Source organism: Miniopterus schreibersii (assembly GCF_964146895.1).
Source record: "Miniopterus schreibersii genome assembly, chromosome: 2".
In the NCBI taxonomy this organism is placed as follows: domain Eukaryota; kingdom Metazoa; phylum Chordata; class Mammalia; order Chiroptera; family Miniopteridae; genus Miniopterus; species Miniopterus schreibersii.
In genome coordinates this window covers 166758012-166772091 of record NC_138102.1, presented here as the reverse complement: position 1 = coordinate 166772091, position 14080 = coordinate 166758012, and the positions used below count along the sequence as shown (strand labels likewise).

At 37.1% G+C, this 14080-nt stretch overlaps 1 protein-coding gene and 1 long non-coding RNA gene across 2 annotated transcripts in view; one reads left to right on the top strand and one right to left on the bottom strand.

The window, feature by feature from the left end:
• The window catches only part of LOC308552047, a 31750-nt gene extending 26257 nt beyond the window's left edge, over nt 1-5493 (top strand). Inside the window, exon 4 of the long non-coding RNA XR_013998098.1 lies at nt 4322-5493. This is a non-coding gene — a long non-coding RNA (uncharacterized lncRNA). The remainder of the gene's footprint in view (nt 1-4321) is intronic.
• Nucleotides 1-14080, bottom strand: part of LOC308552029 (pregnancy zone protein-like) — a 45645-nt gene that overhangs the window by 8916 nt on the left and 22649 nt on the right. The window contains exons 16-26 of the mRNA XM_081126998.1: nt 12368-12508; nt 11911-12007; nt 6628-6781; nt 5718-5946; nt 4744-4870; nt 4275-4396; nt 3691-3742; nt 2473-2556; nt 2036-2212; nt 1665-1752; nt 235-391 (exon numbers count right to left, since the gene is read on the bottom strand). Of these exons, the coding sequence (XP_080983124.1) occupies nt 235-391; nt 1665-1752; nt 2036-2212; nt 2473-2556; nt 3691-3742; nt 4275-4396; nt 4744-4870; nt 5718-5946; nt 6628-6781; nt 11911-12007; nt 12368-12508 (1428 nt within the window). The remainder of the gene's footprint in view (nt 1-234; nt 392-1664; nt 1753-2035; nt 2213-2472; nt 2557-3690; nt 3743-4274; nt 4397-4743; nt 4871-5717; nt 5947-6627; nt 6782-11910; nt 12008-12367; nt 12509-14080) is intronic.

The following is a 14080-nucleotide window of genomic DNA, read 5'->3' as shown; positions in this document are numbered from 1 at the left end:
AATGCAAATTGTCTTCAGTATCTTCTCTATCAAGCAAAGTAACACCTTCATGCAATGCACCATTTCTTTCTTCTTTATACTTTTCAGGTTTGATAGTCCTTCCTAGATGCCCTCTCACAGTATCTAGGACTTCATCTTTGCAATTTCTCTGTGCCTTCTTTCTCCTCTCACTCTTGGAACAATGTTAATATTGTTGTATCATGAGGCTCAGGATAAGTACTCACAGCACTTCACCTTAATGGCATTGTTGAACAGTGGCCCAGAGTTCCTGAAACAGCCATTTTGCTTCTGCCTCATGAAGAGCCAGGCGAGGGTTTGGGTAATGTGCACTTCATCAATGAAGATGTAGGCTTTAGCTTGGGCAAAAGTCTGTAGTACAAAGGCTGTGAGCCTAAAGGGTGAAGAAGAGTGGAGTGCTAAGACCATTTGTTCCCATATAGCACCTTAATGCTCTGTTTTGCACACATAGACTCCCTCTCTCCCCAATTTACCCTCTTGAGAAACAAAGAGCTATTACCAAGAGTTTGGAAACTTTTTCTGTTAACCCAGCAACTTCTCTCTCTCTTGTTTTGCAGTGGCATGTTGTTAAATGCATTACCAAGGATTCTTGCTTCTGAAAGCATTTCTGCATCACATTAGAGATTTAGGTTTCTCCTAGGTTTCTTAAGATATTTGCTGTGGCATTCTGGACTTTCTGTATTTATTTCTTCCCACTGATTTCTTACTTAGTCTTCTGAAGCTAATATTCTATTGGACTGCCTTCTTTTAATGTTTTGTTTCAGTGTATATATTTTTTCTATATCACCCTGCCTTGCCACTACTTTTTGGGTCATTGATTTCCTCTTGTTTTCTTCTATGGTTAGATTTAATCAAGATAGATAGATGATAGATAGATGATAGATGATAGATAGATAGATAGATAGATAGATAGATAGATAGATAGATAGACAGATGATAGATAGATGATGATAGATAGATAGATAGATGATAGGTAGATGATAGATGGATAGATGGATACATGGCTGAATAGATGAATGGATGGATAGATGGTCAGATGAACAGATGAATAGTTAGATGAATGGATGGATAGGTGGATGGATGAATGGGCAGATAGAAAAATAGATGGATAGATGGGCAGCTAGAGATAGAAGGTCATCTAGTAGAAGGTGGTGAAGTATGCACTGTGAGTAATGGCTGCCATTTTTCTAGCCTGTTTCTAGCACCTCTCAGCACTGACCAACAACTTATGAGGGCAAATCAGAAACTTATAATGGTTCTTTAGCAACATCAGAAAGGAGAGGCTTGGTGAGTTGGGTATAAAAAAAATGAACTTCAAAGTGTTCTCAGTTTTGCCACTTATTAGTTGTTTATACCAGAGACATTTATTTATCTACAATGAATATCATGTCCTCTGTAAAATGAAACTAATAGCTCTCACCTCACAGGATTATTGTAAGAATTAAATAGGTGAATGTACAGAGTGGGGCAAAAGGAGGTTCACAGTAGTGAGTGTGCAAAAGTCCAAGTTTATTCTTGTATTATTATTATTTATTAATTACTGTGTTATTTTTCATACAAACAACTGTAAACCTACTTTTTGTCCCACCCTGTATGTACATGTTTTGAACTCACAGTTTAAACTCAAAATGATTTTCTTTTCTTACCAAGTGTTGCTCTGGCTCCTGCCAGATTGCTCCCCAAAGGTACTATAGGAACCATCTTGATGTTTGTAGTTCAGCTGTCTCTGGTAGCCTGGAATAAAAGGTTAAGGAAATTCAAGAAGTATTATAGAAAGGCAGGATATCTGTAGATGCAGGCTGATGGTATCCAGACTTCACTGGTGTTTGATGTCCTCATGTACAGGATCTGTCATAGTTTTATGGCTATCAAGGGTATGTCAAAAACACAACATTGTATTTAGATGGTGGGAAACTTTTCATTTCTATATTCACTTTATCTCTGGTTATATAATGTAAACTTAGTGGGGAAAACTCTCATTAGAGTAACATGGTAAAGTTTTCTTGGTCTCACTTACCATTGATGAGGTGGCCAATGGCCTTAGACTTGATCTCTGAAGTCAACTGTTGGGTTTCATTCAGATAGTTCAAGACATAGATGTTAGGAGCAAAAAGGACCATGTTTTGCTCTCCACAGCCATAGGGCATCTGGAGGAGATTTTGTATATTTTGCATAGTGGAACCTAGTATGTCACCTGGGGAATGTGAGATTAAATGTCAGAGTAATTTAAATTCATATGTAGCCACCATTATTAAAGACAAATGATTTTCATATTGAAAGTTATATACCCTATCATTTAGACAAGGAAAAATTTATATTTAGAAAGAGCGAGCCTTCCAAGATTCTATATAAATTGACACTATCAATAAGTTGATATTTAGGACCCAAATATGTAGATAAAATGTACGGTGGCAGCTCTTTTGTCTCAAGTTTCCTAGATGCAAGATGACTCACCCAAAACTGAGAAAGAGGCTCTGGCAGATTCTTTGACCACATTTGGTGGAAGCTTCAGGGATAACTGCTCAGATATTTTAGTACCTTTGAAAACAGAGAGTCCATATGAAAGGATGGCATCTGTTATAGCAGTATCATGAGTGGTTAGGAGTGGGGTTTTAGAGCCACACTGCCCCGATATGATACTGGCCCTGCCACTTACTAGCTATGGACCTTGGACAAATAATTTAACTTTGTCTTAGTGTAATTTGGTCATGTGATGATTCAGTGAAAGAATACATCTAAAACATATGAATTAGAACAGCCTCTGCAACATCTTAAATCTCAATGCATGTGAGCAGTTATTATTATTGTTATTATTACATTTAGCAGTAGACGTATATCTCCTTGGGGAACCCTGCATCCAGGGAATAAGAATTTTGACTTATGATGAGATGACCTCTAATGGTCCAGCTTTTCTTGGCACTGTGTGACTTCCTGGGTCCTTTTTCTCTCTCGTTTTACCATGTTTGGTGCTGCTGTGCACAGCACTTCTCTAAAAGAAGGCTAGGAGCTGATGGGGATCTATAGTTATCTGCATCAATTGTATAATTCTCTGATTTTACTGGTCTCTGATTTTATTTCTTAAATTGGTCCTTCTTAAATGACAAGAACAGTGTTATATATACTATAAGCATAGAACTAATACTAATGTGCCAGTGTAATTTAAAAGCTACAACTGTTTCTTAATGGTATGGTAAAATTCCAAGGCAAAGTGAAGGGTTTTTTTTGTGTGTGTTTTTCCCCCATAAAAAACACTTTTTTAGTAAGATGAGTAGAAAGTGCCATATGTTTTATTATCAACTATTTCAGAGAATCTTAACTGTGATTCAAACTTGTCGTGACTCTGCTGTCTTTCTACCTAGTCCTGTGACACTCTAAGTTTCTATATCCTGCCTTGTTAATGAACAGCCACTGGCTATGGAGAGAAAGGCTAAAAATGAACCAAGCAAACCCCAGTGTTAGTCTGGGCTGTACCTGCAAGCCACGTTAACCAGCTCTCTTGGGCTCCAGGTTCTTATTTGTAAAACATGTACAAGGAAATACTTAGTGTTACGCCAAACTGAATGGAACATTCTGCAAATTATGGGAGCTAATATGTAGGAACATGCATTCTAACTTGAAATATAACCTCTGTGAGGCATTGTTCTCACAATGATTATGAAGAACAACTCTTACCTGAAGCGCAGGCCATAGAGTTGAAAGTCTTTTCTTGCTCAACACCTTCAGGCTTGGGGGGAAAGGAAAAAAAAACAGAGGAGAGGGTTAAACATCCAGGTGACCGAGGGACAACCACAGAGTCATTGCTTTGAAGGGTGGTGTTTACACTAAGTGACGCCTAACATCTTACTTATTATCAAATTAGTATAAATGTATAAAACATTGAACAAGGGATATTGGCCAAGGAGAAAATGAGAGCTAATAAGGGCAGAGAGTCAAATGTAATAGAGGAGAGAAATATATGGATCTTATAGGAGAGGTAGAGATCAGAAAAAGAAAAGGCTCCTAATAATGTTTAAAAAAAAATCTATGTGCAATAAGCCAACAAGCTTATGGAGCAAGGTTTCTTATAACATATACTTTTAGGATAGAGATATACTATCCTAGGATAGGATATACTTTTACCATTAGTCTCATCAGATGAATTCTCTGAGTATAATATTAATTATCCTTTGTTATCTCAAGAATGTCCATACTGTTTTTTATTGTTACCACCGTTAGGGGCTCAGAAAAATATGTTAAAGTGGTACAGACTGACTTACTTCCACCAACAGGGTTTTGATGACAGTGTCTTTCCTCCCAATCTCAGGGACCTCAGCAACCTCATTTCCACACAGCTCTGGAGACTGCACTGACTGGGCGCTCACCGAGAAGTTCACATTCCCTAAAACAAAGAATGGAGAACCGATGAGTATCCATCTTGACAGTAGTCCAAGCCATCCCTAACTGCTGAAAATGGATCTACGTGCTGTAATAATAAAAAGGGGCTTCACTGTAACCTTACAATGGGCTGGAATAGGAAAGAAAGCTGAAAAGAAAAGAAAACAATGAACCCAAGGCTAATGTACACTGAGAAACCAACGCCCAAGTACAGTGATTGTGGGGCCCAGGTGTTTTGGGATTAGTGGTAGGGGGCACTGAGGATAGCTAAAGAGGTAATATGGTGTAAGCTGTGTTCAGAGATCCAGCACCCTTGTTGATTGGTGAACATTTTGGGAGAATGCCACTCACCCAGAGTTTTAGGAGTGATTGCCCAAGACAAGGTTTGCCTCTCATTTACACAGATGCAGTAGGATTCTTTTTCCGGTTTGTTTTGGGCTGCTAGGAAGTCTGTGGAGGCTTGCAGTTGCACACTGACCTGTCACCCACGACGGAGGCATAGAGAGAAATATTATCAGAATATGCAGAGACCCTGAATGCATGGCATCGGGGCCACATGTGAGATGCTGCACTAAATTGGGATTTGGAAAAAGACGACTTTCACATATCCTTTGAGAAGCATGAAAATGGCAGTGACACAAATCGAGGCTGATTATTTATGAGGAGGAGCTGGCATTTAGATTAAGGTAGATTGGTGACATCTGCAGATATTGTCCCTGGGAGGAATACCTACAGGTTCCTAAGTGTCAGTTCTTACCTCCTATGTAGATTTTCTTCCTGACTTCCTTCCTCTCTCTCCCTACTTCCTCTAAGATATATTATTACATGTGTATTCTAGATAAGACAGCAAATTTTGAAGGGGAGGTTCCTGACCTAGAGGATATTGCACTATCAAGGAGATAATCTCTACACAAAACTATAACATAATTTATGAAGAGATAAGTGCTATAAAAGAAGTTAAAAGTACATATTAGGGGAATTTAGAGATGAAGGCTTGAAGAATGACAACAAAATAAAGAAATCTGAGTTTTGTGTCAGCTTCAAGAATTTTCCCGCTAAAAACTCTATCTCGTGTCAGGATTCTGCAAGATTCAGGAAATTAAAAAAAAAAAAAAAAAAATGTGGGTTGGAAATCCATGGTTTCAGTACCTGTAGCTCATATGTCATTGTGTTATCTTTCTGATCATGCCCTGTCTTGCTTAGCACTATTTATTTGCAGTGCTAGCAAAGAATTCCCAGAATTATCCATAGTCTTGGGAACAAACCAGGAGCTGACTGAGCAAAGAAGTTCTATCCACCCTTTCAATTGACGCCATTTTTCTTACCCGGATGCACTGGGGAAGGTAGTTTAGGACAGTAGCCTTGAGTGTGAAGGCCTCTCCACGGATCACAGAGTAGGGCATTGTGAGTTCCACAAAGAAGGGCTGGAAGGCCCGGAGAGTGGCGGGAAGAGAGAGACCAAGTCCAGTGTCACCGGACAGGCAGAGGGCCCCTGCCTTCCACTCAGTGATGGTGTCAGGGACTGTTACTCCTACTTCAGCCACGCCCGATGAGCTGGAAAGGATGGCGATGTGAAGAACAGAAAGTAAGCAGGTAAAATGTCTTTTCTCAAATGAGAATCAATACGTATAAAGGTACCATCAAGAACGAAATCCACTCAAGGGTTCATGTGTGAGCGCACATGTGTACAGTTGACTATGTACTGGGGACTGAGGTGAGAAAATAAAAGGGGCTAAATGGGGTCTCTTTCCCTTATCAGTCTATGTACACCTCACACATGCGTGTATTTTAAATAGAAATATTTGAATGTGATTCAGTTTGGTCCTTGAGCTACCTTCACTATTGTCCAATCCCATGAAGCATATTTAAGATTCATGATCCAACAGATAAAACCATCACCCCTACGTAGCCTGATTTATTTATGTGCTTGTTCCAATCTTGTTTATTGGAGACTCCCTGGATGGCATGAGGCAGCACAGAATTTGAATATTTTTAGTTCCCATGTCTATTTTCTGGTGGTCTCAGGAATAATTATTTTAGACTTGTTCAGCTCTGAGAGACAATTATACCAGTAAACCCATACAATAAAAGTTTTTTTTCTTACACCTCTCATGAAAGGGTAAGAAGTTAAGACAATTATGTAGAACTTTTCAGAAAGATTATCTTAGAGTTGAAAATGCTGGAGGGGCCACATTGCCTCGCCCATTGCGAATGGAGGAGAGTGATGTTACTTACTCCACCACTGCCAACTCCCAGATCCAGGTCTCGGGGAAATAACTCCGCACTGTTTCAGAAATTGGCTCTGGACGCTGAATATTACTTGGAAGTATTGCATTACTTGCACTCATTGCAGGAGGATATATACCTCCCATACTTCCTATATCTGAAACTAATAAAATAAGAGAAAATATTAATCTAGTTAAGGAAAAAGCATCCATTTATTTCGTGGTGCATGTGTGAGATTTAGGAGAGCAAATTTTCAGTTTTCCTGCTCTGATTGTCTCCTAAGCATTATAGAACATTATAAGTGTGCATAACTTGTTGAGCACACTTTCTTTGAGCAGAGAGGAATGTTTTTTTACAGGTAGAAATTCCACGTATCCTTGAGATAGCATAATTTTATGTGAATGGAGGCTGGAAGTACAAGATCACTTACTGATGGTTTTATGGTTTGTGGGGGAAATAGCAGGCTTTCAAGGTCAGAGAACTGTTTCCTCCACAGAATAACTGCGCAGAAAAGGTAAAACTCTCTTTAGACCACATGAGTGGTGGTCATAGCGGAAATTGTTTGAATTACCACTGGAGTGAATAGAATTTAATAATATCAATTCTGGGTACTACATTAAAGCTTATAAATTCATTGCTCTCTTGATAACAAGGTTAGAGCATTAGATTTTATTCTATTTATTTTATGGAAAGCAGAAATGAAGAATTCAACATGCCAAAGAGAGATATTTCCATTTGGAATAGCACTACTGTTGAGACAAAGAAAATATTTCCAAAAGGGAAAGGGTAGAGAATTAAAGGTCTCCATTGTGCCTTGAAATCATGCTTATAAACTGAGTTTCAGTTAGGCCCTCCTCTCAAGTATCCCCTGTGATGTCTCAGAATTACCTTGTGAAAGAATATTTATAAGGAAAAACATACTTTCAGAAATTTCCCCTCAATATTTCCCTCAGCTGTTAAAAGCACCAATAGCAATTTCTTTAATAAATATCAGGGTTGTCCTTGTCTCTCATCTCCCTCGTGTCAAGTGGTAGCCATTTCTACCTCTGACTTTGATTTCTCACTGATGTTCTGTCTTTACTTTTATTTTAATCTTAAGTAGCTAAGAGGATGATGCATTTAAAGGAACTATTTTCCATTTCTGACAGCCGATGTCAAGGACTCTCCAACTTCTCCAGCTACTACCGTTAACAAACCACGGCGTAATGTGCTATTTTAACTTTAGTTATTGGATGATGGCTGTATCCCCCTTCTCGTTTCTTATTTTCAATGTCAGCTTGATTCTCTACCTGCTCTCTTACAGTGTCTGTGTTGAATCTGATTCTTTTTCCTGCTACAATAATAAATTCTACTGTGTTTTTAATTTCATTTGCCACGAAAGAATCTTTCCCCCCGCCCCCTTCCCTTTTTCATCTGACTTCATGAAAATGTGTTGATCCTTGGACTCATCCACTCACCTTCTGTTCCATGGCTGATGACAAAATACTTTCAACTGGATATTCAGTTCATGGCTTCAAAAGGGCCACTTAATCCAGCTTTGTAATAGTTGCATTCATTTTTGACCGTCACTATTCTCCAGCAAAAAGTATAAAACTTATTTTCTTCTAAATTTAGTATCTAGTGTGATCCTTCTAAGAAACATATTAGATCATGCCACTCCTCTTCTGAAAAATCTCCCCATCTCACTCAGAGTAAAAAGTCAAATCCCTGCAATGATTTACAAAACCCTACACAATCTGACCTCATTTATTCCCTGGTCTCTCTCTTCAAATGCTCTCACTTTATTTACTCTGTTCCAACTACACTGGCTTCCTAACTCCTTTTAGAACATTCCAGATAAGCTCTCACCTTAGAGCCTTTGAAGACAAAAAAGTGTAGTAGATAAAAAACATGGATCTGGAATCACACTACCTGGTTAGGCCCCATTTCTCCTCATTATTGGCTGAGTTACTTAACCTTTCTGGGTTCAGTTTTTCCATTTCAAAAATGGTGATAATCACAAAAAAGAAATGGTAATATGTGAGGTAGTGGAGGTGTTAGCTAATGCTACAGTGGTAATTGTTTAACAAAACATATCACATCAACACATTGTACACCTTAAACTTACACAATGATACATATCAATGATATCTCAAAAAACCCAGAAAAACAAAACCCAAAAGAAGAAAGTAGTGATAAAAATACATCCTTACCTTAAAAGATTGCTGTAAGAATTAAAGGTACCTATCATCTATCTTTATCTATCTAACCTATCTAATCTATCATCTGTCTATCATCTGTCTATCATCTATCTATAATCTATCTATATCTATCTATCATCTATCTATCTATCTATCTATCTATCTATCTATCATCTATCTATCTATCTATCATCTATCTATCTATCATCTATCTATCTATCTATCTATCTATCTATCTATCTATCTATCTATCTATCTATCTATCATCTATCTATCATCTATCTATCTATCATCTATCTATCATCTATCTATCTATCATCTATCTATCTATCTATCTATCTATCTATCTATCTATCTATCTATCTATCTATCTATCTATCATCTATATCTATCATCATCTATCTATCATCTATCTTTCATCTATCTATCTATCTATCTATCTATCTATCTATCTATCTATCTATCTATCATCTATCTATCATCTATCTATCTATTATCTATCTATCTATCTATCTATCTATCTATCTATCTATCTATCTATCTATCATCTATCTATCATCTATCTAATCTATCATCTATCTATCTGTCATCATCATCTCTATCATCTATCTAATCTATATACCTTTCATCTCTCTCCTGAAACATAACAAGCACTCCATAGGTATTTTCTTTTACTGGAGTTGCTTTTTAAGACTGCAGTACTCTTCTTCCAGATGGCCATCTAGTTTTTCTTCAAATCTTTGCTAAAATTTTACTCTCTTTGTAAGACATTCACTGGTCACCCTATTCTCTATTTGAATTTCCCCATAGAATTTATCACTTTCTAATAAACTGTGTAATTTACTTGCTTATTTTGTTTATACTCTATGCCCATTAAAATATAACTGTCATACAACTGAAGATTTTTCATCTCAATATTTGTTATATGTCCACAAACTCGGTCAGTAAGTATTCAATCAATCTTTACTGAACACATGAATAATAACTTTCATATCTATAACTTAGTTTTTATTGTTTCAGGCACTAATCATTTCTATCATTGTCCAACATGACTTTACTTCCCTATTTAGATTAACCTTCCTCTCATTCATTCTCTCTCTCTCTTCGAGGCCCTAGGGACACTATGAAAGTTATATTCTCCATATATACTGTTCTATGCCATCAAATACTTTGAAGTTGCATGGTGACTTCCAAAACAGTTATGTTCTTCAAATTATTTTCAAGCCCTTTCATGAAATATTCTAGTTTTCTTAGCTCTTCCATTGCTTCACAGACCTGAGACATTTATATCTACTCATTTCAATCTCTTTTGTGTAGTCATCACACATTTGAGAAGTTACTTTTTCTGAGTTATATCATATGCTTGAAATTCTTTTTTTTTTTTTTTTTTTTACTATATCTTTATTGATTTCAGAGAGAGGAAGGGAGAGGGAGAGAGAGAGAGAAACATCAGTGATGAGAGAGTCATTGATCAGCTGCCTCCTGCAAGCCCCTGACTGGGAATCAAGGCAACAACCCGGGCATGTGCCCTGACCGGGAATCGAACCTTGATCTCTTGGATCATGAGTCAGTGCTCAACTGCTGAGCCATGCCCGGTCAGCCTGAAATTCTTATCAACTTCCAGAAAATTTCCTTCTGCCTCAAATTTTCATGGTTTAAGCTTAAACTTCTTTTTGTGTAACTTTTATGATTATTTTCCTTTTCCTTAACCTCCCTTATTTATAAAACATCTTAGTTACCTGACAAAATCATATTTCCCATTATTAAGCTATTGAAGGTCATACTTGGAGAAAAACAGTCCATTGTCCTTTAAAAGTGAGCTGACAGCATTGTTTTCTTCGTCATAGGGCTGTTTTTAGATGGATATTAACCTCAAATGGTTAGTGCAATAGGCTCAATGTCAAGAAACACAAAAAACAAATTTTAAACAGTCAATATTCTTAATTTGTTTTGGCACATGATATTTATTTTATTGGATATTTTGAAATGCTTTGGAGTGTTTTAGTCAAATTGCTTCAATTTATTAATGAGGATTTGATGCTTAGAGAAAAAGTATTACAGCCTGGCCAGGCGTGGCTCAGCGGTTGAGCCTTGACCTAGGATCCGGGCGATCGGGGTTCTATTCCTGGTCAGGGCACATGCCTGGGTTGTGGGCTTGATCAATGACTCTCTCATCATTGATGTTTCTCTCTCTCTCTCCCTCTCCTCTCTCTAAAATCAATAAAGATATATTTAAAAAAAAAAAAAAAGAGAAAAAGTATTACATGCCCACTTTACACATAAGACCTTTGATTTATAATACCAAATTCAAAAGATGTTCATCTTTATTAACAGATAGACATCAAGAATATTTTGGAGAAAGGGATGAAAAAGGGTTGGATAATGGGCTGCAAGTATACCTGGGAGATGTTTTAAGGGGAAATTGAAAGTCCTAGAAAAGGGCTGTTTTATTTGATGTTTTCTGGCCCTGGATTATGAAATATTTCTGAGATGTTTCCACTGTGTTCCCCACCCCCCCAGTCAGGCCTTTCTCTTCCTTACTAGTTTCTAAGATACAGCATATCTATGAATGTCTTTTCTGATTTTGTAATTAGAATTATTCTCTTTTCCCATTATAAACTTGTTTTTCCTCTCTTATCATACATTAGAATCTTGAATTTCATCTGATTTTGCACTCTGAAGTATCTGACTCATCTAAATGAACAAATAATTTTGGTCAGTTCTGGCCATGTCATTTACCAGCTAAAGGATCTCAGCAAGCAGCATCTTATCAGAATTTTGGTTTCTCTATGTATAAAATGAAGATAAGGTTACATTATGTATCTCATTTTACTTTTTAAAAATTTTCTACAGCCCAGCCAGGCGTGGCTCAGTGGTTGAGCATCGGCCTAGGATCCAGGTGATCGGGGTTCGATTCCCAGTCAGGGCACATTGCCCGGGTTGCGGGCTCGATCAATGACTCTCTCATCATTGATGTTTCTCTCTCTCTCTCTCTCCCTCTCCTTTCCTCTCTCTGAAATCAATAAAGATATATTTAAAACAAAATTTTTTTTTACAAAGTAATATTGCTGGATGTGACACAAAATTAAAAGGAACTTTTTTTTTTTTTTACCTGCATATGGCATCCCTAGTATTCCAGGTGAATAACTCATTGGACATGACCTCGGTTTTTGGATTTTAGAGTTGGTGAGAACCTTTAATCCCATATCCTGTAAAAATGACAATTCAACCAATTTGTAAACTTGATTAGACTGCATGAAATAGATTTTCCTTAGAATTTCCCTATGTAATTCTAATAGCCTTAATGTCATGGACATACACACACTCAAGAAATATTGAATGGTAAAATTACAGTACTTTATGGCTTATTAAAATTGTGTAACTGATCATCTTTTTCAAATAACTAAATATAACTAAAAATATCTCAATGAAATGGCAGAGATTATATTTAGCCCTTGCTTTGACTTACTGTCAGGTTAAACAATTTCTAAAATTATTGATATATATAAAGTTTTACTAAAATTCAGACTTTCATAAGCTAGTACATTAATAAGTAGTAAGGATTTTACCTTTATGAGGCCATACATATCTTTTTCATCAAAAGCTGTATAGATGTTATAAAGATAAGGACAGTTTGTTTGTTCTTCCTCCTGCTGGCCCAGAGTTTCAGGGAAACGAGTGAGGTCCTTTACAGTTAGCAGATTATATACCTGTAACAGCAGAGAGATTAAAGACAGAACTCTTAATTGTCTTGTTTTGATATATCCAGTTAACTGAGAAAAGTATGACAATTATCATCTCTTTCCTGAGTACCTTTATGTAGTTGGTACTTAGATTAAAAATTTTATTTTTGAAGTGTTTTTTTAAAAAAAGTTATTTTATTTTATTTTCCCCATCACCATTTATCCCCTCTATGCCCTCTTCCACTCTGTAACAGTGGTTTTTGTTCTAAAAATGTAAAACCTACTTAGGAAAATACTTCCATGGAATAATAAAATCTTAAATTACCAAGGATTAATAAAAACTTCACTGTAAAGTTTAAAGACAAAAATAGATCAAATATGGGAAGAAGATCTAACTTGCTTCTGTGTTGGATGAATAGTCAATGCTCTGAGAAATTTAGGTAGGAATTATTGCCTTCCGTTACTCTTCTATTTCTACTTAGATTTGTTCTTGGATAGAAGAACCGCACAGGCACATCAATGACTATCACCTATACTCAATAGGACAATGTCTACACAGTTGTAAACATAGGTTACTTTTTGGAACTAGAAGGGTGACCAATGAAAGAACCCAAAATTCATAGGATGGAGCTAAGAGACCTGGATATTTATTCCTGGTCCAGAGTAAGACTGAGTCGTAATGAAAGAACGTCCAACATTTCCTTGGCTGGATCTTAGAATTTCTATGGACCAGGCACTCCTGTGTGCCTCCTGTTTCCCTCCTTTTAAAAAACAGGAGTGTCTTTTGACAGACGATTGGGTAAAGAAGATGTGAAGATGTGGTACATATATACCATGGAGTGCTACTCAGCCATAAATAAACAGGAAATTTTGCCATTTGCAACAACATGAGTGGATCTTGAGAGTATTTTACGAAGTGAAATAAGTCGGGTGGAAAAGAACAAGGACTGTATGATGTCACTCATATGTTAGATATAAAATAAATAGCAACAAATGAGCAGACAGAACAAACATACAAACAAATAAAATGGACTCACAGGCACAGACAACAGAATGGTGGTTACCAGGGGGGAAGGGGGCGGGCGGAGGGGGAAGAGGGTGAAGGGGGTCACTTACCAGGTGACAAAAGGAGACTACACTTTGGGTAAGGAGCACAAAATAGAGTATACAAATGCCATATTATAAAGCTGTGCACCTGAAATGTATGTAATGTTATTAGCTAATGTTATCCCAATAAATTTAATTTTAAAAATAGGAAAAAAGGGAAAGAATCCCCCCCCCCCCCAGGATTATCAATATGCCACTTTCACCATCGTGTATTGGGTGTGTGGCAGGTAACTTTTATATACATTAGTTAAAGGTCTTTATAGCTAGAGAAACTGTACTTGAGGGACTATATGCATAGAGCACCATATGCACCTAGACCTAAGTTAAATGATGGGGTTCAGCCTTTGAGCTGCTGTTATTTTAGAACAAGACGTCTAGGAATTTTTGGGAGAAAAGTGAGTGTATTTTCCATGTGGGAGGGTCATGAATCACTGGGAGTCTGAGGGTAGGCTGTGAAGAGAGCCACCCAAATTGCTCCCAATAATCTCTGCC